The sequence below is a fragment of the Dictyostelium discoideum genome (genome assembly GCF_000004695.1).
Source record: "Dictyostelium discoideum AX4 chromosome 2 chromosome, whole genome shotgun sequence".
Taxonomy (NCBI): domain Eukaryota; phylum Evosea; class Eumycetozoa; order Dictyosteliales; family Dictyosteliaceae; genus Dictyostelium; species Dictyostelium discoideum.
The window spans coordinates 1476724-1504223 of record NC_007088.5 but is presented as its reverse complement, the minus strand read 5'-3'; the positions used below and the strand labels follow the sequence as shown (position 1 = coordinate 1504223).

At 22.3% G+C, this 27500-nt stretch overlaps 11 protein-coding genes, 1 non-coding gene and 1 pseudogene across 12 annotated transcripts in view; 6 read left to right on the top strand and 7 right to left on the bottom strand.

Moving 5' to 3' along the window:
- The window catches only part of DDB_G0272418 (thioredoxin fold domain-containing protein), a gene marked incomplete at both ends in the record, with an annotated part of 841 nt that extends 246 nt beyond the window's left edge, over window positions 1-595 (top strand). Inside the window, 3 exons of the mRNA XM_001732917.1 lie at window positions 126-204; window positions 312-393; window positions 512-595. Of these exons, the coding sequence (XP_001732969.1) occupies window positions 126-204; window positions 312-393; window positions 512-595 (245 nt within the window). The remainder of the gene's footprint in view (window positions 1-125; window positions 205-311; window positions 394-511) is intronic.
- Window positions 596-1183: 588 nt separating this feature from the next.
- Window positions 1184-3757, top strand: DDB_G0272416 (hypothetical protein; the record flags this gene model as incomplete). The annotated part of the gene is made up of 1 exon (XM_640125.1): window positions 1184-3757. The coding sequence occupies one exon, from the start codon at window positions 1184-1186 to the stop codon at window positions 3755-3757; it is 2574 nt and encodes an 857-aa protein (XP_645217.1).
- A 322-nt stretch (window positions 3758-4079) lies between these two features.
- DDB_G0272410 lies at window positions 4080-8780 on the bottom strand (annotated as a pseudogene; the record flags this gene model as incomplete).
- Window positions 8781-10360: 1580 nt separating this feature from the next.
- Window positions 10361-11044, bottom strand: DDB_G0272408 (hypothetical protein; the record flags this gene model as incomplete). The annotated part of the gene is made up of 1 exon (XM_640120.1): window positions 10361-11044. One exon carries the CDS (start codon window positions 11042-11044, stop codon window positions 10361-10363), a length of 684 nt encoding a protein of 227 aa, XP_645212.1.
- A 589-nt stretch (window positions 11045-11633) lies between these two features.
- tRNA-Ile-AAU-6 lies at window positions 11634-11706 on the bottom strand. Its single transcript has one exon. It is a non-coding gene; the product is annotated as a tRNA-Ile (tRNA).
- Window positions 11707-11998: 292 nt separating this feature from the next.
- On the top strand, window positions 11999-13507 carry DDB_G0272134 (hypothetical protein; the record flags this gene model as incomplete). The annotated part of the gene is made up of 1 exon (XM_640119.1): window positions 11999-13507. The coding sequence occupies one exon, from the start codon at window positions 11999-12001 to the stop codon at window positions 13505-13507; it is 1509 nt and encodes a 502-aa protein (XP_645211.1).
- Window positions 13508-13899: 392 nt separating this feature from the next.
- Window positions 13900-14502, top strand: DDB_G0272136 (hypothetical protein; the record flags this gene model as incomplete). Its single annotated transcript, XM_640118.1, has 1 exon — window positions 13900-14502. One exon carries the CDS (start codon window positions 13900-13902, stop codon window positions 14500-14502), a length of 603 nt encoding a protein of 200 aa, XP_645210.1.
- Window positions 14503-14594: 92 nt separating this feature from the next.
- DDB_G0272406 (hypothetical protein) lies at window positions 14595-17824 on the bottom strand (the record flags this gene model as incomplete). The annotated part of the gene is made up of 3 exons (XM_640117.1): window positions 14595-17486; window positions 17573-17673; window positions 17752-17824. The coding sequence occupies 3 exons, from the start codon at window positions 17822-17824 to the stop codon at window positions 14595-14597; spliced, it is 3066 nt and encodes a 1021-aa protein (XP_645209.1).
- Window positions 17825-19629: 1805 nt separating this feature from the next.
- Window positions 19630-20817, bottom strand: rab2B (Rab GTPase; the record flags this gene model as incomplete). Its single annotated transcript, XM_640116.1, has 5 exons — window positions 19630-19710; window positions 19899-20182; window positions 20274-20332; window positions 20447-20531; window positions 20718-20817. The coding sequence occupies 5 exons, from the start codon at window positions 20815-20817 to the stop codon at window positions 19630-19632; spliced, it is 609 nt and encodes a 202-aa protein (XP_645208.1).
- Window positions 20818-21786: 969 nt separating this feature from the next.
- On the top strand, window positions 21787-22313 carry DDB_G0272140 (hypothetical protein; the record flags this gene model as incomplete). Its single annotated transcript, XM_640115.1, has 2 exons — window positions 21787-21913; window positions 22072-22313. 2 exons carry the CDS (start codon window positions 21787-21789, stop codon window positions 22311-22313), a joined length of 369 nt encoding a protein of 122 aa, XP_645207.1.
- Window positions 22314-22553: 240 nt separating this feature from the next.
- On the bottom strand, window positions 22554-23297 carry DDB_G0272142 (hypothetical protein; the record flags this gene model as incomplete). The annotated part of the gene is made up of 2 exons (XM_640114.1): window positions 22554-22796; window positions 22908-23297. The coding sequence occupies 2 exons, from the start codon at window positions 23295-23297 to the stop codon at window positions 22554-22556; spliced, it is 633 nt and encodes a 210-aa protein (XP_645206.1).
- Window positions 23298-23852: 555 nt separating this feature from the next.
- DDB_G0272404 (hypothetical protein) lies at window positions 23853-24668 on the top strand (the record flags this gene model as incomplete). Its single annotated transcript, XM_640113.1, has 1 exon — window positions 23853-24668. One exon carries the CDS (start codon window positions 23853-23855, stop codon window positions 24666-24668), a length of 816 nt encoding a protein of 271 aa, XP_645205.1.
- Window positions 24669-24725: 57 nt separating this feature from the next.
- DDB_G0272144 (hypothetical protein) lies at window positions 24726-26930 on the bottom strand (the record flags this gene model as incomplete). Its single annotated transcript, XM_640112.1, has 1 exon — window positions 24726-26930. One exon carries the CDS (start codon window positions 26928-26930, stop codon window positions 24726-24728), a length of 2205 nt encoding a protein of 734 aa, XP_645204.1.
- Between the last annotated feature and the right edge of the window lie 570 nt (window positions 26931-27500).

Below are 27500 nucleotides of genomic sequence, written 5' to 3'. Positions count from 1 at the left end.
TATCATTATCATTATCATTATCATTATCATTATCATTATCATTATCATTATCATTATCATTATCATTATCATTATCATTATCATTATCATTATTATTAAAACTTTACTAATAATGGTTATTCTAGCTGAACCAATTGTAAATTCAGTTTTCGAGAATTTACCAAAAAATATCACCTATATTGAATGTCAAATTGAAAGAGAAGGGTAATTAAAACTATTTATTTATTTTTTTAAAAAAAAAAAAAAAAAAAAAAAAAAAAATTGGGGGGTACTGATAAAAAAAAAAAAAAAAAAAAAAAAATGGATTTAAGTGGAAACCCAAATCATCCATATAGAACAAATCCAACATTAAAATTAACAGCAATTCCAACTTTAATTGTGCTTTTAACAAAGGTAATTATTAAAAAAATAATTAAAAAATTTTTTTTTTCATCGTGGAATCCCTGGATTTTATAATTTAAACATCATTATTTTATTTAATATAATTTTTTTTTTTTTTTTTTTTTTTTAGGATGGCCCAAAACCAAAAACTTTAGTAGAAGAAGATTTAGCAAAAGAAGAGAATGTTAAACAATTTGTAAATGAATATTTATAAAAAGAAATAAAATAAAAAAAAAATAAAAAAAAAATTGAAAAAATAAAATAAAAAAAAAAAATAAAATAAAAAAAATAAAATTTAATATTAATCAATCAAAAAAAAAAAAAAGAAAATCTTTTTTTTTTCATTTTCATTTTTTTTTTTATTTTTAATTATTTTTTTTTAATTTTTTTTTTTTTCTTGTTTTCTTCTAATTAAAAATTTTATTTTTTTTAAATTTTTATTTTTTATTTTTTTTTTTTTCAATTTTTTTATTATTTTTTTTTTTTTATTATTTTTAATTAATTTCATAGTGGAATCACACACATTTTTTAAATTCATTTTTTATTTTCATTAACATTTTTTTTTTTTTAAGATTAGTTTCAAAAAAAAAAAAAAAAAAAAAAAAAAAAGTATGTATTTCTAATTTTTTTTTTTTTAATAATAAATAAAATAGAAAAAATAAATAAATATATATATATATTTATTATTATTATTATTATTATTTATTATTATTATTTCATATATTTAGTAATGGAATAACAAAATATTAATATGATATTTATTTTTGAATATTTAAAATTAATTAGAAAAAAGAAATTAAAAATGGAGGGTGCAGATAAAGGTCAATTATTTTTTGATGAATCAACATTTGATAGAGATGATCAGGTATTACAAACTCGTTTAGTGTATTTAAAGAGGATGTTAAAAAAAGGACCAGTGGAAAAAGAAAAACAAGAAAGAATTTTATTTGGTGGTGCACAAAGAAAACAAAAGGAAGAAGAGCAAATACAACAACAAAAAGATTACTCAAGTAATAAAATTACCGCTGGTATTCGTGATACAAATGGTTATACAAACAATTCATTAATGAGTAGAAATGAAGCGGAAATTAATAATAATAATAATAATAATAGTAATAGCAATAGCAATAATAATCAATTGGGAATTGCAGATAATGGTTACAAGAAACAAAAGAATGAATTTAATACACCAACAAGCTATAATTATTTACCATCATCACAACAACAACAACAACAACAACAACAACAAAATTCAATAATATCATTTAAACTAAAACCATTATTTGATGCAAAACTTAAAGAATATGAAACTAAACGTCAATTGCTAGGTCTTTCAGAATCAGTTATTGAATTTGAAAGAGGATTTTGTACACAAGATAATAAGTATGGCAAATCAATAATGTTTGTAATTTCACCAGATTCAAAAAGAAATAGTAATTTTTTAAATATAATTCAAGATACACCATCAATAGTTGCCTATCATCAATATGACAGTAATGCAAAGAAAAAGAAATTCAAGAAAATCATTCAACATATGAAACATGAATTTATGAGTGGTTATTCATCATATCCAAGATTAATGGAGGAACATCTTCAAGAGGTTTCATCGACCCATGCTGCTTCAAAATATATTAATTTCAGAAGAGATAAAATGATTGATGAGCCAAAGAAGATCATATTATCATTTAAAGAGATGCCAATTTTTCCATCATTTGAGGATAATGATAGTGTAAACACAATTCTTTATCATAGACTTTTATATATCGATAGATTTTTAGAGAAACAACAACAACAACAACAACAAGATGATGACGATGATGAATTATTGGATGATCAACCTCAACCAGAGACCGAACAGGATTTAGAGCGTAATAGTTTAGGTGTAGATAAATTAAATGATGATCAAAGATTATTTTTATCATTCATTAAAAAACAGCATTATAAATTTAATCAAGATAATTATTCAACAAATTTAGAAAATGAAATTAATAATTTAGTTTTAAAAATAACTGGTTTACAACCACAACAAAAGAATTTAGATACTGATGTTGAAATAAATGATAGTGAGCAACAACCACAACAAATTTCAGAGAAGAAAAAAGAAAATGATAATTTATCACAAAAACCATTAATTCATATTATAATTGATGATTTACCACAATCTGAAATTGATATATTATTATTACTTCAAAAAATTAAATTCAATGATGTTAGAATTTTTATAACAGTATCATGTCGTTTTGCTTTACCAAGTGAGTTGGTATTTGAAAATTCAAGAATCCTTAGATTAACAAATCCAAACTTTTATAATAATATCAATTACTTGAATGAATGTATTACTCCACTTTCAATACCAGACGATGGTTTCAACGTTCATGATTACCCAAATATCTATAGGGTTTTACAATTCATTGGTGGTCAATCAGGTTTGAATGAATTATTCACAATAGTACTCAATGAAATTAGATCTGACAATCCAAAGACTCATATAAAGAATATTCCATTGGATGATATTACCAATAGAATGTTGGGTTATTTAATTCAAACAGCAGCAACATCACCACAACAATCAGTTTCTTTATTACCAATTGATAATCCTGATATTCCACTTTTAATTCTCTTATCGATTGTAGGTTATAATTATAAAGAAGCAAAATCAAAATATCCAAAGATTGAAGAATATTATGGTAGAGGTGTAATCTCGATTCAAAATTTTAGTGTTTTCATGTCACCATTACTCATGAAATATTATTTACAATATGCAGTGGATTTTAATAAAGATTTTGGTGGTCATGTTTTTTCTGTAGCTTTTACGATTTTGAAAAGATTCTCTCAAGAGATTTTCGTTTGGAATACATTTTATCAAGAGTTTTTCCAATTGAAATTAGCAGCTCACAACTTTTTAAATGATCATTACCAACAATTCTCTTCAGCAGATCAAAAGATTACACTAAGATCATTCTTTTATCCAAATCAAAAGTTAAACTCTGAATTTGAAGATAAGACAAATTCAAACAATGATCGTTCTTTGGTTACAGATTTCAATTATAAATTCGGTATTGAATCATATTGGAAGAAATCAATCGAGTTGTACCATGATCCATCGATGGTTGACGATCAAAATAGAAATATTGGTTCTTCAACTCAAACTATTTACTCACCACCAGATTTAGATTACTTTTCAGTTGATGTCGATAAAACTGTTAGAGATTGCTTCAATCAAAATACAAAATACAGAGTAGATAATGATATGCTTTTATTTTTCACAAGAAAATATTCACAATATTCAAACTCTCCAAAATTTAAAATTATCAATCCAATTGAAAGTAATTATTATTCTTTCTTAACTTCTTTTATTGATAGTGTAGAGTTATAAAATAAAAAAAAAAAAAAAAAATGGTGAAAAAAAAAAAGACCAAAAAAAAAAAAAAAAAAAACTGAAAGATAAAATAAATAAATAATAAATAAATCTGTACAAAACCAAATAATAACAAATAATATAGATTGATACTTTATTTTATTTTATTTTTTTTTTGTTACTTTTTCATTAATTTTAATTATTGATTTAATTGTTAATGTTTGGATTTGCGAAGTTGTTAAAATATTCAGTTGGTTGAATTGTTTTTCAATCATATTTTTAAAGATTGTAGCATGAAGACTATCTGCGCCATATTCTTTAAATTTATATTATATTAAAGTTAGTTAGATTCATATTGTAATGATGTATTTAATTTTGCATATATATTTTCTTTTATTTGATTGTTGAAATTTACTGAAAATGTTTTATCAATAGATTCTCTATACAATCTTTCCGAGTAAACTTTATTTTCCCTTATTATATACTCTATTTGAATATGTTTATTTGAATTTAATATTAAAGAATTAATTGTTTATTTAACCAATATTTGAAATTGATTGATTATCATAATCTAACGAATAAACAGTGATTTTTGTATTTTCAAAATATTTCATTACACCGAAAACTGATGAATTTAAATAATTAATTGATTCTGATTGAGAATTTTCTGAAATTACCACAATTTTCCATTTAGTTTTATTATTATCAATTAAGAATTGACCCATTTCAAATAATTTCAATGAGGTTTCATTATAATTATTCATTTCCAATGGTAAAATTGATGGTAAAAAAAAAATAATTGATTTGATTTCATCTTGAATTTTTTGATTTTTAAGTTCTTTAATTGTTTTTATTATATTAATTTTACCATTATTATTTAAAAACAATTCATTTTTCATTAAACTAATAAAATCATTAATTTTTGAATTTTCATTACTATTGCCAGTATATAAAATAATATCAAAATCCATATGTTGGTTAATTGGTTCAAATAATAATTCTTGTTTTTTAGTTTGAATTATAAATGGAAGTGATGAATTATTTGAACTTGATATTATTGAATTTTTAAAACCATTTACTGATTATATTTTTACCCAATTATCTGCATCCATACAACATCTATCATTTCTAATGTTGTAATCAGAAAAAATCCACCATTGTTCAAAACTAACAAATGTTATATAATAAATTATTGATTTTGGTATTTCTATAAATAATAGATCACCATTTGATTTTAATAATCCATTAATTTGCTCGATACTAAATTGAATATCATTTACATGTAAAACATTTGATAATGCAATAATATCATAATAAGATGGTTTAAATGATTATGATTGGAAAGAACTTTCAAAATTTAATGTTTGGTTGTCCAAAAGTGGTTTAATTGATTAAATTATTTTTTTTGCAATTGATAATGAATAAATATCAAAATTTAATTTTGAAAATAAATTATCAATTAATCCACTATCTAATAATGATTGAGGTGTATCTTGATTTTCATCATCATGTTTGGTCTTGGGAATAATAATTTTAAAATGATTTTTGATGATTTTGAAAATAATAATTGTTCACTTGAACCTGTAAAATCACATTTAATTTCATCCAAATCATCTATCGATACTTTTAATGTATCAAAAACAAAATGTAATAATCTTGAATATTTTGAATTGGCTTTGTTTAAAAATAATTTTAATAATTGATCAACAGAATTGTTAAATAATAATTCTTTTGAAATTTGGTTTGAAAGTCTTAATTTTAGATTATTAAATAATAAATTTGAAATCATCTTTTTATAGATTGAACTATCGATTAGTTGAGAGTTCTTTTCATTTTCAAACTCATTAACTGATTGATTTGGAAGTGTTATTGAAATTTGTGAATCAATTGGCTCCAGAATAAATGAAAAAAAATCTTCAGTTGGATATTCTGGTATAGTACAATCAGTAACTGGTACTAATGATGTACCAATAACATTTTTTGATTCTAATATTATTTGACCATTCTCTGAAAATGCAACAACTGAACCACTAAATGAATTACTTGGTAAACTACTATCTGTATTATTTTTAGCAATTGCATAAATAAAAGTTTCTTCATCATTAAACTTTGATGAAACATTTGGAATATTTGAAGAATAAATTTTTAAATGTTCAATTCTATCAAATACAGCAACACTTGGATCAATAAATGATGATACAAAAAATCCTTGTAAACAATTATCAATTATTGATGGGTTTAAAAATACTTTGTTATCATGAACTGATAATAAATTATTAGTTGAAATTTTAACCAAAATAGAATAATTTTCTCCAATCCAGCATTCTTGAACACGTTGGAAACAACCTTTGAAATTAATTCCTGTAATTTTTTTTACATAATCATAAAAATCTGATTTTAACAAATGACTATAGTTATGTTCTAATTTCAATGATTTAATATTGTATTTATTTATTGTTGGTCGGGGAGAATTGGAAAATTGTTTTTTAAAAACTGAAAAATTACCTCTTGAACTTTGAACCCATTGATTTGTTTTTTGATCTTTAATATGAAAATAAACATTATTTTGATTTGGTGCAGTTTGAGTTATATTTGTTGTCATTTCAAAATTTTTGTTTTCTTTTAAAATAAATGGAAGTTTAAATTCTAAATATTCAATTAATAAATCTTGGTTTGGGTAAAGATTTAAAATATTATCTATATAACCACAACCTGGGAAATAAAATTTACCGTTTACAACATGATCAATGGAATGGTTCTTTTGAAATATCATTTAAAGTTGTCATTGAAATTAAAGGTGAGGTTAAACTATTTGAATTTCCCAAGATTGTAATTGGTGGACCATTAATTTTATTCAAATAAGCTTCATATGTTTCATTCCAATAATTTTGTAAATCCCATTGATATCTTGTAAATCTTTTGATTATATTTTATTTACGTTAATTATACCATTCATATTATTGATACCATTGAATTGAGATTTAAAATTAACATTACAACCTTGACAATATAAAGTTGAAACAGTTTTTTGAATTTCTTTTATATCATTTTTTTTTCTATTTAATGTTGGTAAAATTGAAATTGAATCTGGTGAAAAATGATTTGAATTTTGTGGTTTTAATTCATTTAAATAAAATGATAAAACTGGATGAGGAGGAATTTCAACAAATGTTACTGCACCACTACCAATATTATTATCTTCAATATGTTTATATAAACTTTCAATTGCTCCTTTAAAGTAAACAGGTGATTTTGAACTTTTAAAATTATTTTCAGCATTAAATGGATGTCGAGTTGGATTAAAAAATTCACATGTTAAAGTTGAAATTATTGGAGTTACTGCTTCATTACTTTTATACTGACCAATACCAGAAATCATTTCATTTTTAATTTTAATTTGACTTTAAGAATGATATGAGACATTTGCACCTAAAAATAAATTTGGTTTTGAATTTGATTTTAATTGATTTGATAATTTAATTAAATCTTGTTCATTACCAGAAATTACAATTGAATTATTTGAATTAAAACATGCAATTCCTAATGAAGGGAATTGTGATAAATAATTTTTATTATATTCTTCTTTAGTAATTGTTACAGATAACATTTTACCAAATCCAACAAGTGAATCTTGTAAAGTACTTCTAACATAAACTATTTTACAACATGTTTCTAAATCTATCATACCAGAACAAAATGATGCAGCCACTTCACCTAAACTATTAAATTTTAAAAAAAAAAAAAAAAAAAAAAAAAAAAAATTTGAATTTGGATGATTAATTAATTTTAATTTCCAAAAAAAAAAATTATAAATACCTATGACCAACAATGAAAGATGGTTGAATATTCCAATGATTTTTTAATAATTTAAATAATGATATTTCAATCATTACCATTGCAGGTTGTCCAAATGATGGTAAATCAATTAAAGTTTTATCATCATCCTTAATACTTCTTAATTTATCAAAAACAGAATAACCATATAATGATTTAAAGATTTCATTTTTTTCATCCATTGAATTTCTAAAATCAAGTTCTTTTTCATATAATTCAATTCCCATTTTATTAAATTGTGGACCTTGACCAGGAAATACAAAAACAACAGTTGGTTCAATTGATTTAATCATAAAATTTGAAACTTTATTTGATTGAGTTGAAATACTTTCTTTATTATAACCTTCCCAATTTAATTTTGAAAAAACCACTGATCTTTGACTTAATTGAGTTGTTTTCGTACAAATTTGTTTTGAAACAAATTCAACAAAATCCATTTGGTTGACTTAGAATTTTTCGATTTGATTTTTATATTTTTCCATTGACTTATTTGTCATTGATGAGAATGGAATTAAAAATTCGTCATTTTCTAACAAATTTGTAGTTTCCATTTCATTATTGTTATTATTATCTTCAATGTATTCAGATAAAATAAAACATGTATTTGAACCAGTAACACCAAAATTATTGAAATTTGTTTGTCTTTTGGGAATGATATTTTTTCAGTAACAACTTTTAAATTCCAATCTTTAAAATTAATTCTTGGATTTGGTTTATTAAAGTTAATATTTGGAACCAATTTACGATGACGAAACATTAAACAACATTTTATTAATGATGCAACACCAGATGCTGCTTCAGTATGACCAATGTTTGATTTAAATGAGCCAATTAATAATGGTGAATTTGGTGATCTTGAAATAGAAATTTTTAAAGCCTTAGAAATTGATTCTAATTCAATTGGGTCACCAACTGGTGTACCTGTACCATGGCATTCTACAAAATAAATATCATCTGGTAATACGGTTGATTTGAAAGCCAATTCTATATTTAAAAATTGACCAAGAACTGAAGGAGCAAAGAAATTACCTTTTTCAACATTTCCATCATTATTTGAACTAAAACCTTTTATTTCACAATAGATTTTATTTCCATATTTAATTGGTTCAGATAATTTCTTTAAAACTAAAATTCCACATCCTTCACTTCTAACATAACCATCGGCAGAAGCATCAAATGACATACAATGACCCAAATGACTATTCATTCCTTGAGATGAAATTGAATTTGAGAAACATGGATCAATAATTAGATTTGAACCACCACATATAGAAATGTTTGAAGAACCATCAATGATTGTTTTACATCCTGAAATAATTGCATTTGAAGATGATGAACATGCAGTATCAATTGATAATGATTGACCTCTCAAATCAAAACATTATGAAATACGATTTGAAAGGCAATGAAAATTTGATGCAAGAGTATTTGGTTTTGAATCACTTCTATCTCTTAAACCATGAGTATAATCAATTGAGAAACTACCCATAAAAACTGACGTATTTGTTCCACGTAGTTCAACAGGTCTAAATGAGCATCTTCCAAGGCTTCCCAAGTCGATATTAATGATAACCTTTGTTGTGGATCAATATTTGAACATTCTGAATTTGAAATACCAAAAAAAATTGGGACGAAATTTTTCCATTGTTCAAAATTTACCAAACCAGCTTTATTGCTACTAAATTGGTCGAGAATTGAATAATTTTTTGTTATTCTTTCATTTTCAAATTCTTGAATCCCATCGAAAACACATTTTTAATTTTTCCAGAGTTCAGTTAGTTCGTTGTTATCTCCTGGTAATCTAAATCCAACACCTATGATTGCAATATCGGATTCTTTACATACTTGTAAATTTAGTTCTTTAATTTCGGTTTTTGTTGAGTGAAATTCCATGATTTTTTAAACTTTTTTTTTCTTTAAATTATTCACTCAGAAAAAAAAATTTTGTTAGTATATTAAATTTTATTTCAAATTAATACAAGTTTTTGAAGTAAAAGAAATTTAAAAATATCTATGTTTTTATATCATTGGTCAATGACAAATTTAAACAAGTAGATTTTAGATTTTTTTTTTTTTTTCTACTTTTTTAAAAGAGAAAAAAAATCCGAAAAAAATACCTAAACTTTATTAATTAATCTTTGCTTAAATTAGATACTTACCACTATTTATAGATTTTATTTTATTTTTTCAGTTAGAGGTAGGGGGGTATCTATATTATTTTTATTATTATACTTCAGAATAAAAAAAAAATTTAATATTCTAAATTTTAATGAATCGGTCCTTCAAAATTCCTTTTTGCTTTAAAATTAAAAGTCAAAAAAATTAATTAATTAATTATAAATATATTTGGTAACGAAATTGGGTTAGATATCAAAATTTTATAACTACTAATTTGCTAATTATTTTGTTTTGTTTTGTTTTTTTATTTTTTATTTTTAATATTTATCTAAAATTTTTTTTTTATTTTAATTGAGTCGATTTTTATTTGAATTATTTAATGTTAAAGAAAAATTTGGTATAAATAAGATAATACAATTTTTTTTTTTATTTTTTTTTTTTTAAATATTGTGTCATACAAGTATTATTTTTTTAAAATAATCTAATTAAGAATTTTAAAATAAAATATATAATATTTTAAAATTCTTTATCAGATGGTTTTTTTTTTTTTTTTTTTTTTTTTTTTTAATATTGGATTAACAAGATTGATATATATCCATCTGTGTTAATACGAGTTTTTATTTAATATTTATTTATAGGCTTATCATTTAAGCTGAAGGGTTATTTTAATCATATGAATTGATCAAAAGATATAATATTTGGGAGAGATGATTCTGGAATACAATAGTAATTAGCTGTTGTTTTTCTTAGCTTGATCGTTGAGGTGAGAAGGATCTTAGGATCTTTGAAGTTATTATGGTCTTTTGCTGATAAGTTTTTTAGATCTTTTGCTTTTTTGATGTATTCTAGAGTGGCCAATTTGTGCCATTTCTTTAGAAGGGAGCTGTATGATAGTGATTCATTTGTTAAAGGATCTTCACTGTATATTTGATTGCAAATCCAAATCCAAATGTTGTGGAGGATAAGGGCCATTAGGTTTCTATATGCGAATGATCTGGTTAGATCATAGTCTATTGCTTTATAGTTCCATTCAAAGTATTCTTTGTGGAATCTGTGGTTGGCGTAATCTGCATTCACTTCTTGATCTTTTTTGGCTATCGGTGATAATTTTGGAGTTATTCTATTAATGAAATTGTTATTTTGCCTAATTCTTGTATGGTGCCAGTTTTTACCTTTGCCTGTGGTAATATAGATGAAATTTTTGAGTTTATTTATTTTTATGAATTGTTTTGTTTTCTTGCATGAGAAGAACAGGTGACCGTATGGGTCTTTGCTCATATCTTCTTTGCAGAGTGGGCATTGTTTGTTGTGAAGGTAGTTTATTGGAAGGCATCTGGCATGGAATCTAAACATTGTGTCTCTTGTTTTAGGGTCTTTTATCTTCAGTATGTTGTTGAAGAGTTGATTATAGCTGTAGCCTCTTAAGTTTAGAGATGATTGGAATTCCGTTTTAGGGATGGTGGATTTTGGTCTTGAATTGTGGTATACCATTCTGCCAGTGAAAGTGGTTGTCCATTTTCGTTTTTTATGGATGTGAGATTATTGTTGAAAATTGCTTTTTTTATTCTTATTTTGTTCCATTCGTCTAAGTTTTCTTTTAGGTATCTGGATGTGAATTTGTTTTTTTGGATCTGATATTCCCAGCTTTTGTGATGAGATGAGTTTGTTTGTTTGGTTTCTAGTGCTAGGATGAACTGGTTTATGATCCAAAGTTTCTGCGCCAGTTGTCTCAATTCTATATTCCAAATGTTCCAGCCCCCTACTTTTAGTGGGTATCTTGCTCTTTTGGTTCTCATTAAATTAATAACTTGAAATCCACTAGCATTTTTGTTGTTTGGTTTTTTTTTTTTTTTTTTTTTTTTAATTTCCAGGATCTTTATTTCCCTTTTTCAGAAGTGGGAATTGAACCTGTAATCTATTTCACAATATTTTAAAATATCGTTGCTCGATGCAGGGATCGAACCTGCGACCGTGGCGTTATTAGCACCACGCTCTGCCGACTGAGCTAATCGAGCTATCGATATTTTGAAAAACTTTTTAAACCGATCAAATTTTGTTTTTTTTCAATTCAAAAAAAAAAATTTAATTTTTTTATATTCCAAACTATTACAAAAAAATTATTATTACATAAACAAAAAAAGAAAATTAGAAAAAAACATCAAATTGGACGAAAATTTTTTTTTTAATTATTTTAATAAATAAAAAAAAAAGAGAAAAAAAAAATAATTTGTTTTTGAAAAAGTTTAAAATTTTTATTTTTTTTTTCTTTTTTTTATTTTTTTTTAGCAAATGGAATTTAATTTAAAAATGTATAAATTATATAAAAAAGTATTCAATAATTTAGTTATTTCAAAAATTATATGGGGATATGTCAAATATGAACAAATGTTTGAAGACTCAAAAGATGGAGGTTTTTTAGACTATAGTATCTATGATAAAATTACAGAGTCAATGAAAACACAAGATTTAAACTTGGGAATTTTATTAAAAAAAAAGATGTATCAAGTATTCAATTATTTTGTTGACTTTTTTTTTAAAGTTGCAATTCAAAATCCTGCAAAATATTGGTATTGTCAATTAAGGTTACAAGATCAAAATGTAGATAATATCTGCAACGTTGCAGATAATGAATTCCATCTTTTATTAAGTTATAAAGAATTGTCATTTCAAAGATTTAAATTAATTTACCACTATTTTAAATCGAACCCAGAATTTTTAAAAAATAAAGAAACAATATTAAATGTTGCAGCATCAACTAATGGAAATTTTGAAATTTTTCAATTTTTAAAAAGAGAAAAAGATGAAAACAACCAACCAATGTTCAATTTCACTTTGGGTCCTCAAATAGTGCATAATACCAATCAAATTAATAATTTAATACCTTTTGGCGAAAGTGAAAATTATAAAATATTTTTAGAACAAATTCAATTTTATAAAAAAGATATTGAACTTAATGGTGGTGTGGATAAATTACAAGTATTATTATACTCATTGGTCAAAAGAAATTTAGTTAAACATTTCACTTATTTATTAACAACAAGTGAATTTAAAAAATTAATATCGAATTTTTCAAAAGAAGTATTAGTTCAAGTTGCATGTAAATTCTCTTCAATGGAATTTGCAAAACTTTTAATTGAGCAGGGCATTGTCCCAAGAAATCCTACTATTGAAATCAATTCTTCTAAACTTTTTCTCTTGGTCAATGGTAGTGATTTACAAAAACCATTGGATTTCCAAGTTGTCAAATATATTTGGGGTGGTTTCGTTAAAAATTTACAATTAAAATCAGGTGTGTCAATGTGTAACATTAACTACTCTGAAGATTTAAATTCACTAACCGATGTCAACATTAATATAATTTTATCAAGCCTTTCATCCAATCCATCAAAAGAAGAATTTCAATCTTTAATTAAAAATAATAATAATAATAATTCAATAGTTTTAAATAATATAAAACTATTAGAAAGAGTAGTAGAAAATATTACAAATAATCTTTTTGATATTGAATACCTTGATATTTTCATACAATTTATATTTAAATATAAAAAAGATTTTAAATATCCAATTGAATGTTTTACAAGTAAATTTGAAATTGTTAAATATTTATATGAAAATAAACAACTTATCTCCAATTACGATCAAGTTGTAAATGAAAATTTCTCACCTGATAATTTATTTAATGGTGATGTTAAATCATTTGAATTTTATTTATCAAAAAACAAATTAAAAAAAATTGAAAACAATCCAAAACCAACAATTGATCAAGCAATTAGGAAATGTTATTTTGAAATTGTGAAATTTATTTTTAAAAATTAAACTTTTCAAATTACCAATTCACTTTAATAAATCATAATAAATCATTGGAATATTTCAATATTTGTAGATTTTTATATAAACATCCAAAATGTGATAATAATAGATTAGGTTGGTTATGTTTTAGTTCATATGATTTATATAATAAATGTAATCTATTTTTACTCACTTTTCCAAAACTATATCATTTTTATTTTAATCAAAATAAAGAGCACATTGGCAAAACATTACCAAAAAATAATATTATCTATACAAAAGATTTTCTTTTATTTAAACAATATAGTAAAATCGACCCACGCTTAATATTTATTAGTTCAAATTTGAACTTTAATAATATTCGTGTAAAATTATTCTCAACTTCAAATTACTCAATACTTGACTATATTATTAAAAATATGGGAATTCTCCCATCTGAAACATTAGATAAAAAATATAGAAAACAATTAATAAAATCAATCTCATCGAATAATTCAATTCATAGACTTTTATATTTCATCGAAAATGACAAAGAATTAATTCAACTTCACCCCTGTGAAATCATTGAAAAATTTTTCAATTGTCATGGTTTAACATTTTCAAATATAATTCTCAATCATCCTAATTACTCTCAAGATTTTAAATTATTAATTTTAATTTCATCAATTATGTTTATTATTTTTAGTAGTTTTAGTTATAGTTGTGGAAGTAGTGGTAGTAGTATAACAACTTCAAGAGATTATATCATTAAATTAAATCAATTAAAATTTGATCAATCAATAATATTTGATAATGATTTAATCGATGAATCAATTGACAAAGTAACAGAAACAAAGAAAAGATATTTAAGAGGAGTATTTATAAATTACTTTGAAAATTCATTACCAACATTCTCTAAAAATAATAATTTAATAATTATTTCTCGTTTAATTTTAATTAAAATTAAAAATGTTATTCAAAAAAATAGTATTGATGTTATTGATAACAATAATAATAATAATAATTTAATTTTTTCATTTTAAATAAAGAATTTTTTTCTTTTTTTTTTTTTAAAAATTTATTTGTTTGTTTTTTTTTTTTTATTTTATTTTATTTTATTATATTTTATTTTATTTTATTTATTTAAATAAAATTTATAAAAAACAATAGAAGCAGAGGCAATTAATATTGTAAGAAATATAGGACCAAATAAACCACTACTATTGTTATTTTCATAATTATAATTTTCGAATCTTGTAGATTTCATATCCTCTAATGATAATTCGGCTTGGAGTGTTGAGACCATACTTTGAGCTCTCATCAATAAGGAATTTGCCAATTCTAATCGATCTCTTAAAGCGGTAATTCTATCTTTACCAATATTTGAAGTGTATACTACTTTACCATCATCTGGTGGAGTTTGTGTTGCCAATGAATTTACTCTAGAATCTAATAGTATCAATGAATCTGAGAATCTATACAATTGATTATTTAATGATCTTGATGAATTTGAATTTGAAACGATTCCAATGGTTAATCCAATTAGTAATGATAAAAATAAGAAAAATACGCCTGCTAAAATACCCTTTTCAATAATAGACATTTTCTTCCATATTGTTGAACTAAGAGTTTCACCTTCCTCAATTGTAAATACTGATTGAGTTGTAGTTGCTACTACTACTGAAGGTGTTGTTTGAATTGATGATTGGGATGAAACTGGTGTTGTTGTTGTTGTTGTTGTTGAAGTTATAGCTGAAATTGGTGAAACTGATTGTACTACTCTTTGTGCTTGTTGAACTTGTTGTTGTGGTTGTTGTACTTGTTGTGGTTGTTGTACTTGTTGTTGTTGTTGTTGTTGTTGTTGTACTTGTTGAGATTGTTGTTGGGATTGTACTGGTTGTTGTGGTTGTACTTGTTGTGGTTGTACTGGTTGTTGTTGTTGTGGTTGTTGTGAATTAATTGGTAATGAACCAGCTGAAGCAGAAGCTACAATTACAGGTTTTTTAATTGGAGTTGTATTAGTTGAAGATGCATTAACATTTGAAACTGGAACAACTATTGGTTTCTTTAATTCTTTCATTTTATTGTAAACATAAGTTTCAATTTGATTTCTAACCATTGTATTCCAAAGTACGAAAAACTCTTTATTTCCTTGTAAAGCGGTTTTTTGAATCATTGAAGATAGACCCCAAACCGATTTAGTGAATTTAATTTTCGAAGATAATTTTGTTAAACATGAACTATTGTCAATGGCTTGTACGACCAATAGATTTTCCACAGAGAATGCATCACCATAGGGTACATCTTTACTAACGGAAGTGGATTGCAAAATGAATTCACTCTTATTTTTTAATTTACAACGTTGAGTTTGATAGACTCTAGTACTCTTTGGACCAATCTTAAAGGAGATTGCAGTTCTGAAATCCATATTTCTATGGATACAGCAATTGTTAGTTTGTTTCCACTCTGTTAAATTTTGTTCAGTATAAGAGTGAGTTGTATTTACACTTCCCCAGAAATCGGTTCTACAAATGAGTTGATAAAATTCAGAGATTGATATTTGGTATTTCTCTGTTGACCATGGTGCCTCATCAAATTCTGCTATCGTTATATGTTCACATTTATCGCTGGTTGGTAATTTCTCAAATAATGATAAATGTGTTAGCTTTGGTGAATCGGCTGAAAAATTTTCAATTGCCGGTGTAGCATTTGTTGATACATTTGTTGTTGTTGTAGTAGTTGATGATGTTGATGTTGTTGTTGTTGATACTGATGCCATTGATGAATCATTATTATTATCGTTATTATTTTGTTGTTGTGGTTGTTGTTGTGGTTGTGGTTGTTGTTGCTGTTTTTCATGATTTTCTTTAGACATATTGGTTGGACTAACATTTGGTGGTGATTTATTCTCTTTTTGTTCGTTATTATGGTTGTTATTATTATGGTGATTATGATTATTATGGTGAGTATGATTATGATTATTATTATGATTTCCATTTTTACGTTGTACAGGTGAAGGTGGTGATGGGTTAATAGTTTGTGATGCTTTTAGTGGTGATTGTGGTGCATCATTAGTGTTATTGGTTGAATTATTGGTGGTGGTTGTTGTTGATTCATTTTTTACATTTAAATTTAAATTTGATAAAGAGTCTTGGTGTGATAAAATTGGTTCAAAAGGTGGAGAAGAGTTGGCTGGTTCATTTTCATTTGTTGGTAAAGCTGTAGTTGTGGTGGTAGTAGTGGTATTTATTGAGCCATCATCTTCTCCAACAATTTGGTCTGTAGCCTCTAGTGATTGTCTATGATTTGAAAGTATATCAAGTTGTGAACTATTTCTTTTAGTTGTATCCAAATTACCTGCGCTAAATGCTGATCCACTTCCATTTAATGATTCACTACCTATAGCTGTATTATTAATATTATTATTATTATTGTTACTGTTATTATTATTATTATTTGATTCGAAACTATCTTTTCTTTCAATTCTTGAACCTAACATTTTATTAGATGGTGATGGTATTGGTGAAGGTGAAGATTTTAAAAATCTACTACTATCACTACTATTGCTATTACTATCAGTGCCATCCTCTTTATTACTATTATTATTATTATTATTACTACTATTATTACTATTATTATTTGCACCATCTTGGTTGTTATTATTATTATTATTATTATTTGTAGATTCACCTGAATTATTTTTAAAAGTTGAATAAGTTGGAGTTTCTTGGAATGGATTTTCACCAGTACTATTTGATGAAGCCGATAATGGATGTTCAATTTCATCGCTTGAATTTTTAATTCCACTATTTTGTTCAGCTAATAATGCATCCTCAAAAATTTTAGTTCTTGTACCACCACCTGCACTAATTATAGTGGATAGTGTTGCAAATGCTAAATCTCTTGATAAAAATGCTGAAAAAAAGTATTTATGATCTTTTTGATTTATAATCTCAATTGCATTTGGGAATAAATATACTGAATTCTTTTTAGAAATTGAAATAATATCTTTAATTGGTAAAATAATCTAAATTTATATATTTTTTTTTGATAAAAAAATTAGTTTTTTTTTTTTTTTTTTTTTATAGATCTTCAAAAAAAAATGATAATTACATGTGTTGACCCAATCTTTGAGGCATATGATACATGTTGTTGTGAAATATATAATTTACCAATTGAAACTGCAGCTCCTTCATTATAACTACATGTATATTCTAAAATTAATAATAATAATAAAAATGGTTAGGAAAAATAAATTAAAAAATAAAATAATAATAAATATTTTTATTTACCTTCTATTAATTTTTCATCAAGCGGAAGTGATGTGAATAAGAGGTGAAATTGACTATCATCTTTAACTGTCATTTTCATATATGATTAAATTTAAATTATTGAGATTATATTACCTTGGGTGGATTGATTTATTTATTTATTATTTTCGTCTCGCTCCTCACTCGTTATTTCTATTACTTTTGATGATGATCTTGCTATAAAAATTTATTATTAAAAAAAAAAAAAAAAAAAAAATGGTTTGTGAATTGGTTCTGTATTGATTTTGTAATGTTTTATTTTTTTTGTTTTTTTTATTTGTTTTTTTTTTTTGTTTTTTTTTTTTTTTTTTTTGTTTTTTTGTTTTATATAAAAAAATAATGAAAGTTAAGTTATTAATATTGGTTTGTAGTTTTAATATTGAAATTATAATAATAATTAAAACGATATATTGGTTTATATGTACACGTTTAATTTATATGCTGGTGTGTGTGTGTGTGTGTGTGTGTGTGTGAACAAATAAATAATGGCTAAAATAAAATAAAAATTTAAAAATTTAAAAAAAATAAAAAATAAAAAAATTAATGAAAAATAAAATTGAAATATTTTTGGTTGACTTTTGATTTTTGAAAGGAAATTATTTTAATTTAGAACCTTTGATCAAACGTATGTGGTTGACTGTGGATTTATTGTTTAAGTATTTACCCTTTTATTTTATTTTTTTTTTTTTTTTGCACTTTTTTATTTTATAGTAATATAATAATTTTTTCTTTTAATATAGGATTCGATTCCTTTTAAAAGAATTTTGAATGAATGGGTAGGTATGACAATGAAAATATATTTTTTTTTTCTTTGTTTTTGAATTTTTTATTTTTTATTTTTATTATTTTTTTTATTTTTATAGTTTTTTATTTTTTGAGTTTTTGCTTTTTATTTTATTTTTTTAAAATATATTAAAAATTGAGTAATTTGAACTATTATAATATATATCTTGTTACAACGAAAAATCAATGTAATTAATTTAAAAAAAAAAAAAAATGAAAAAAAAAAAAAAATAAAAGAAAATTTATGAAAAATTTTTAAAAAAAAAAAAAAATAATAATATAAAAAAGAATGTATTGTTTTGAAAGTGGGGTTTGTGTTTAAATTTTTTTTTTTTTTTTTTTTTTATTTTTTTTTTTTTTTTTATTAATTTTTAAAATTTTTTTTATAAAATCAATTTTATTAAATATCTTTTATTCGTAGCATCCAAATGTTGAGTTTTGTTTTTTGTTTTGTTTTTTGCGACAATTTAGTTTGAAAGTAAAAAAAATAAAAAAATAAAAAAATATTTATACATACAATTTTTACAACTTTTATTTGATTAAAAATAAGAACTTTAAAAAATTAAAATTGTTTGAAAATAAAAATAAAAACAAAAAAAAAAAAAAAAATAAAAAAATAAAAAAATAAAAAAAATAAAAAAATGAAAAAAAAAAAAGAATTTTTTTTTTTCCAAAATTAAGATTTTTTGATATTAACTGCCAACACAAAAGGCTTGCGTAATGTTTGCATCAAGTGGATCAAAAAAAAAAAAAAAAAGTTAAACGAAATAGGTTGGAAATAAATTAAACAAGATTAAAAAAAAAAAAAAAAAAAAAAAAAGGTTTATTTCATTGAAAGAATAAAATAAATATCTTTAGATTATTTTTTGGAAATAAAAAAAAAAACATTAAAATTTTAATTTGTTTTTTAAAAAAATATCGTGTTGGATTATGTTTTATTTGTTTATACATTCAATAATTTAATTATGGATTTTTTATTATTTATTATTATCAAATATTATAAAAATTAAACATTATTATTATTATTATTATTATTATTATTATAAAAAAATTTCCTAAAAAAAAAAAATTAAAAAATTAATTATTTCCTTCGTTTGATAATAAACCTGGGTTACTTTCTAATTTCTTTAAAATTTGTTCTGTTGATTTTTCGAATGCCTTATTTTTGAGGAAAAAAAAAAAAAAAAAAAAAAAAAAAATGGAATTGAAAAAAAGAAAAACAAAAATAAAAAGATATTATTAAAAAAAAAAAAAAAAAATATATTAGCGTTAGGTTCTATTTTGGTTTAAAGATAATTTGATGATATTAAAAAAAAAAAAAATAATAAAAAAATAAAAATACTTACTTCATCTACATTAAGAGCAGTTTTTGCACTAGTTTCAAAAAACATGAGACCATTTTTCTCAGCAAACTCTTTTGCTTCAGAAGTTGATACTTGTCTATTTGCTTCTAAATCTGCTTTATTTCCAATTAATACAGTGGTTACATCGCATGATGAAAATTTTCTACAATCTGTTAACCATGAATTCAAACTTTCAAATGAGTCTCTTCTTGTTATATCATAAACAATCATTGCACAAACTGCTCCTCTATAATATGCACGTGTAATTGATCTAAATTTTTCTTGACCTTTATTTTTAAAAAGTATTCCAAAGTTTAATTAATATATTTTTTTTTTATCCAAATAATTAAATAAATAATTTATATATATATATATTACCTGCAGTATCCCAAATTTGTAATTTAATTTGTTTATCATTTATATTAATTGAACGTGATCTAATTTAAAAATAAAAACAAAAATATAGATAAAAAAAAAAAAAAAAAATGTTAGTAAGAATTTAAAAGTGTAAAAAACTAAAAAAAATAATAATACTAATATTCCAATCATACCCAAACTCTACACCAATTGTGAAATCTGAATTTGGAGCAAATCTTTTATCGACAAATTGTAAAAGTAAATTACTCTTACCGACAGCTATAAATAGATTTTTTTTTTTTTTATTTTATTTTTTTATTTTTATTTTTTGATACATATATCGTTATATAAAATAATAATTAGTAAAAAAGAAAATTTTAAAAAAAATAAGAGAGAGAAAAGAAAAGAAAAGAAAAAAAAAAAAAAAGGTATGAACAAATATAAAAAAAAAATTAAATGACTTACCTGAATCACCAACCATAATATATTTAAAAAGATGTTCATAAGAGGTTGATTTTCTATCATTAAATGTTGGTTTTTCACCACTTGATCCACAGTTACACATTTTATTTATTATTATTTATTAATACTATTAGGTTTTTATTTATATTTTTTTTAATTTTGTATTTATTTTAGAAATTTTAAAAAATCGAAAAAAAAAAAAAAAAAAAAAAATTAAATTTTAAATTTTTTTTTGATTTTTTTTTTTTTTTTTTTTTTATTTATTTATTTTTATTTTATTTTTTTTTATTTTTATATTTTTATTTATTTTTTTTATTTTTTTGTTTATTAATTAATTATTTTTTTATTTTTTTTGATTTATTATTAATTTTTTTTTATTTCCTTTATTTATTCTTTATTATATTAAAATTTTTATTTGGTAATAAAGATAAGAAAAAAAAAAATAATAATAAAAAAAAATAATAAAAAAAAATTTTAAAATAAAAAAAAAAAAAAATAAAAATAAAAAAAAAAAAAAATTTAAAAATAAAAAAATCAAAATTGTTCAAGATATTCTTTTAAAAGAATTAAAACAACGTGTTTAATTTTTAAAAAAAATATTTATCTTATTTTATTTGTTTTTTTTTTTTTAATTTTTATTTTTAATTCCGTTTGGGGTATTGGAAAAAAATAAAAAAAAAAAAAAAAAAAAAAAAAATGAAAATTTCTATTTCCTAGTTTGTCTTTTTCGAGGTGGTCATTGCCTTTTATTTGGAATGTCTTTTTTTTTTTTTTTTTTTTTTAATTAAAAATAATAATAAACAAAATAAAAATCCAAAAATGGGTTTTTTTTTATTATTATTATTATTATTATTATTAATTTAAAGTGATAATAATAATATTAATAATAAACCAAATATAAAAATAAAATTTCTTTTTTTTTCTTTGATTTTCTTTGGTTTTATTCATTTTCATTTTTTTTGTTTTATTTTCATTTTTTTATTTTTTTTAATTTTTTTTTTTTCGTTTTTCATTTTTTTTTTTTTTTTTTTACAATTTTTTTATTTTTCAGATTAATTTATATATATAAACAATGTTCTCACTTATTACACGTAAATCTATTTTTGGTGTAGCAAACTTCATAGCAAGAGCAGAACCAAAAGGAAAGGCCGCCGCTGGTGGTAAAAAGAAACCAGGTGCAGCAAAAAAGAAAAGATTTGGTAAGCAATATTTATTAATAATGATCAATATTTCACTTTTTATCAGCATAAAAAACTTACATGTTTTTTTTTTTTTTATTTTATTTTTATTAAATTTATGTTTGGTTGGTTAAACATAATAAATAATAATAAATAATAATAAATAATAAATAATATAGATAGAGGTAATCTTCCATTAAAATTAGAAAAATTATCACCAACTATTTTTAAAACCAAATTACCAGATGAGAATTCAAAATACCCAGATTGGTTATTTGAAATTGAAGATCAATTACCATATGATCAACCAGTAAAATTATTATCACCAGAAGATGGTCAACGTTATTATAAACAAATTTCAAGACAAAATATTAAAACTCACAATAAAATTATGGAAATGACCAAAGGTAGAGGTCTTTAAAAAAAAAAAAAAAAAGAAAGTCAAAAAAAAAAAAGAAAATCAAAAAATCAAAAAAGAATGATAAAAATATATAATAAACTTTTTAAAGACAAATAGATAGATAGAAAGGAGAAACAAGAGAATGGTTGTATAAATTAAATAAATTAAAAAAAAAAAAAAAAAAAAAATAATAATAATAATTATTTGACTATTTCTTTTGTTTAGTTGTTTATTTGTTTTTATTTTCTTTTTGTTTGTTTCTTAATCAAAATAACTACCAAATGATGGCTTTTTTCTTGATTGTTTTATTTCTTTTTTAATTGATTTATCATGTAAACGTCTTTCATTTGCATAGGATGGAATTTCAGTTGCAATTCTTTCCTTTTCAATTATTTGACAATCTTTTAATATATCGTCCAACTTATCCATTGCATCATTTATATTCAAATGTTGATATCTATGTTTACTTGATGTTATTATAAATTCATCATCATCATTTACATTCTTTTTATAAAATCTCTTCAATTGGTGGTAATATTATCACAGAATAAAATTAATATTATAAATAAATTTTTTTTTTTTTTTTTTTTTTTAAATTATTATTAAAATACATACTCTCATATTAACTTTTACATAGGGCGGTATCCAATCTGCTTTATTTAGGTCGAATCTGACTTCGACTTTTGTATTTACTTTATTAACATTTTGACCACCAGCACCACTTGATCTTGAAAATTGAAGATTTAATTTTTCTTTTGGTACTATAATCTTTGGTGGAGGGGGTTCATTATTATTATTATTATTATTATAATACTTTTCTTTTTTATCTTTATGTGTATCACTGTAGTTTCTTTGAATATAATAAAATTTTGATGACGATGATGATGATGATGATGATAATAACAATGATGATGGTGATAAAAGTTTACTAGAATAATAATTATTTAAATTATTTAATTTAGTATTAACTGAAATTAAAGATTTTAATATATTAACTTTATTCATTGATATATTATTATTATTGTTTTAAAAAAACTGAAAATAAAATTAAACAAAAAAAAAAAAAAAAAAAAATGAAAAAAATGGTGTGAGATTTTTTATTTTTTTAATTTTTTATTTATATTGATTTTTTTTTATTTTTTATTTCATTTTGTGTATTTTTAGGTTCTCTATTTTTTGTATACTAAATTCATATAATAAATAAATAAAAAAAATAATTAAATAATTAAAATGAAAAAAAATGGTGTAATTTTTTTTTGTTTTATTTTTTTTAATTTATTTCCATATCAAATTTGAAAACAAAACAAATTTATTTAAATTAATAAAAAATAATATAAAATAAAATAAAATAAAAAAAAAAAAAAAAAAAACCCAAACCTTTTGAAAACTGTTTTAAATTTTAAAATCAACGAGTTTTCAAAACACAAAAAACCATTTTTTTTTTTTTTTTTTCCAATTTTTTGTCTTGGTGCCAAAAAAAAAAAAAAAAAAAAAAAGTTTTTGTGAAATTAAAAAAAAAAAAAAAGAAATAAAGATAAATAAAAAAAAAAAAAAATAAACATGGGTAAAATTTTAAATATTCTTTTTTTAATTATTTTTACACAAAGTATTTTTATTTCATCAAGTTTTGGATATTCAGCACCAAATAGAACTATTGAAATACAAACAGAAACTACATTTAGTATTCAATTTATACATTTAGCAACAAATTTATTATTATCATCACCAATTCCAAAGATCCAAAGTTTCGATCAATCATGTACTGGTAGAATTTATAATTTTCAATTAGAAACATGTGTTTATATTGATGATGATTGCATAGAGAATAGTTTTATAAATATTAATCAAACAAAAGCAGCATCAACCCCAACAGGATACATGTACCAAATTGATATTTATGATTTACCAAGTTCAAATCAAAAAGCAGGTTGTGAAGATATGACAATTGTGCCAACACTATCATCACAATTTAATTGTAGTAATGAAAATTCGAATGGGTTATGGCAACAATTCAATCAATTGAATGTAACATGTCAATCAAATATAAATACAGATACCTTTTTTAAATATTCATTTAATAAATGTGTGAATGTGACAAGTCAACTTAATAAATGCTCATATATTACAAACCCTGATTGTCCATTTGATTCAATACTATTCTCTGGTGACCCATATTTTCCATCAGTTTCAACCTATTCAAATGGTGATTGTTATCAAGATGGTTTAATTAATACAATTAAATTATTATGTTCAGATAATCCATCATATAAATTAAATTGTTATGATAATGATTCATATTATTCTCCAAATTCTTCATCATCATTATTATTATCATCATCATTTTTATTAATTTTAATAATTTCAATATTATTTTAAAATAAACAAATTAATCTTTTTTTTTAATTTATTTATCACATTTTTTTGTTATTTTTTTTAAAAAGAATTATCAATATTTGAATTATAACAAATATTTGCATTTTCACCAGATTTTGAAATGACAAAAGTTAATAATTTTGTAGAGGCTTGTTGTTCAGTTAATGTTTGAATACCAAATACATCTAAATTACAAATAAATGAGAATATGAGTTGGTCCAAATCTTTGTAAAATACTTGACAATATTCATTTCTTTTATCTATCCAATATAATTCAAAATGTTGACCTCTACCCAATTGTGGAAACATTTGTGGTATTAAAAACTGTGCTAAATAAGATAATGTTTGTTTTGAAGATACTGTTAAATTACAAAGGTGTTGACTCTTTTTAACTGAAAATATTTTAACAACTTTTTGTTCCTCTTTCTCTTCATTCATTTCTTTATATAATTTATAAAATATCTTTTTAATTTCTTCATATTGTAATGTTGATATACTTCCTTGTATATTATTATTATTATTATTATTATTATTATTATTATTATTATTATTATTATTATTATTATTATTATTATTATTATTATTATTATTATTATTATTATTATTATTATTTTTAATATTATCTTGTTGTGGTTGTGATAAAATTGGTGATTTTAATTGTGGTGTCTTTGCTTGTATATTATTATTATTATTATTATTTACAATATTATTTACATTTTGAATTTCATTATTATTATTATTACAAATTATTGGCGATGATTGTTGTTGTTGTTGTTGTTTTTCTTGTTGTGGTGGTGGAATCATTGTTGAAGTTGTAATTAAAGTTACAACAGAAGTTAAAGTTTCAGGTATTGAAGCTTGATCAGATATTCTTTTCTTTGCAAAGTTAATCCAACAAGCAAAGAATTCTTTATTTGATTGAGTGACAGTTTTTTCAATTAAACCACCAAGACCCCAAATTGATTTGATGAATTTAACAGCAGTTGAAACTTTTAAGATACAAGAATCTTGTGGTGACTCTGGACAAGGTTCGAGTGTGAGATAGTTTTCCACTGAAAAACTATCACCATAGGGTACATCCTTTGAGAGGGAACTAGTCTCCATTACATAGCCATTGGTTGGAGTTCTCCTAATCTTTTGAGTTTGTTGAACAGTGGCAACTTTTGGACCGATTTTAAAAGAGATTGGAGTTTTGAAATTTAAAGTTCTCTCTTGATGACAACAACTCTCTGATGTAACCCATTCACTTTCTTTCATATCTAAAAATCCACACTCTTTACTAACATATGCCCAAAAATCACTATCAATCATTAACGTATAGAATTTAATACATGATATTTCAAATCTTTCATTAACATAATGTTGTAATTGATTGATTTTAGCTGTTGTACTCATATCTTTACATTCAACAATTGTAGATAATTTCTCTTTTTCTTTCTCTTTCTCTTTCTCTTCCTCTTCTTTTTCTTTTCTTTCTCTATCCTCTCTTTCTTTATCCTCTCTTTCTTTTCTTTCAACTTTTAATTGATTTTCAAATTTGATTTGTTGTTTTTCAAATGATTCATTCTCTTCTTTTTGTTGTTGTTGCTGTTGTTGTTGTTGTTGTTGTTGTAATAATATTTCTTTTTGTCTTCTTTCTTTATCTTTTTGAATTAATTGTTGTTGCTTTTCGGTTAGTTGTTGTTCTTGTAATCTTAATAATTCTAATTGTTTTTGTTCTTGTTGTAGTTTTTGTAATTGAATTTGTTGTTGTTGTAATAATAAATTGTTTTGTTGAATTTGTGATTGTTGTGATGGTGATTGTAATTTTTGTTGTTGTTGTTGTTGTTGTTGTTGTTGTTGCTGTTGTTGTTGTTGATAAAGATTCCATTGTTGAAGTTTTTCAGATTCTTCTATTAAAGTTTCAATATTATTAATTGATTTATGAATTTGTTGTTGATGTTGTTCCATTTCATAGTTTATACCAGTATTCCAACGTAATGAAGGTTCAAACTTTGGTGGTGAATGATCGCATGATATAACTTTACCAGTATTAATATCAAACATATCAAAATCTTGAATAAATTTATCTAACCCAATAATTCTATCATTTTCACTATTTTGTTGTTTTTTAATTTTATTATTATTGTTATTTACATTATTATTGTTATTATTGTTATTATTACCATAGTAATTATTATTAATATAGTTATTGTTATTATTATTTTTATTAGATTCTTCAGATTTTAAACCATAAAAAACTTTTGAATTTAACATGGAATCCATTTTTAATTTTTTAATTTTAAATTTTAAAAAAAAAATATAATTATTTAAAAATATTATATATATATATAAATTTTGTATTTGTATGATTTTTTATTTTTATTTTTTTTTTTTAATAAATTACAATAAAATTCCACCACGCAAGTGTGGTTGTTTTAATTAAAAAAAAAAAAAAAAAAAAAAATAATTTGAAAAAAATAAAAATTAAAAATAAAATTTAAATTAAAAAAAAAAATAAAATTAAATAAATTAAATAAAGGTATAAATCAAGTCTCTTTATCGACTCAAAAAATTGAATTCACTAAATTAACTTTGTTTGGTAAGAATAATTTATTTTAATCAACTCAAAGTATTGATTTTTTTTATTATATATTTTTTTATTTATTATAGTTTTTGTAAGATCTTATTTATTATAGTTTTGTTAATTAAAATAAAAATTTTTTTTTTTATTCACAAAAAAAAAAATTTATTTAAAAAAAGAAAAAAATAATTTGAATTAATTAATTATTTTATTATTATTATATTAGTTTAATTTTATTTAATATAATTTTTTTTTTCTTTTTATTTTTTAAA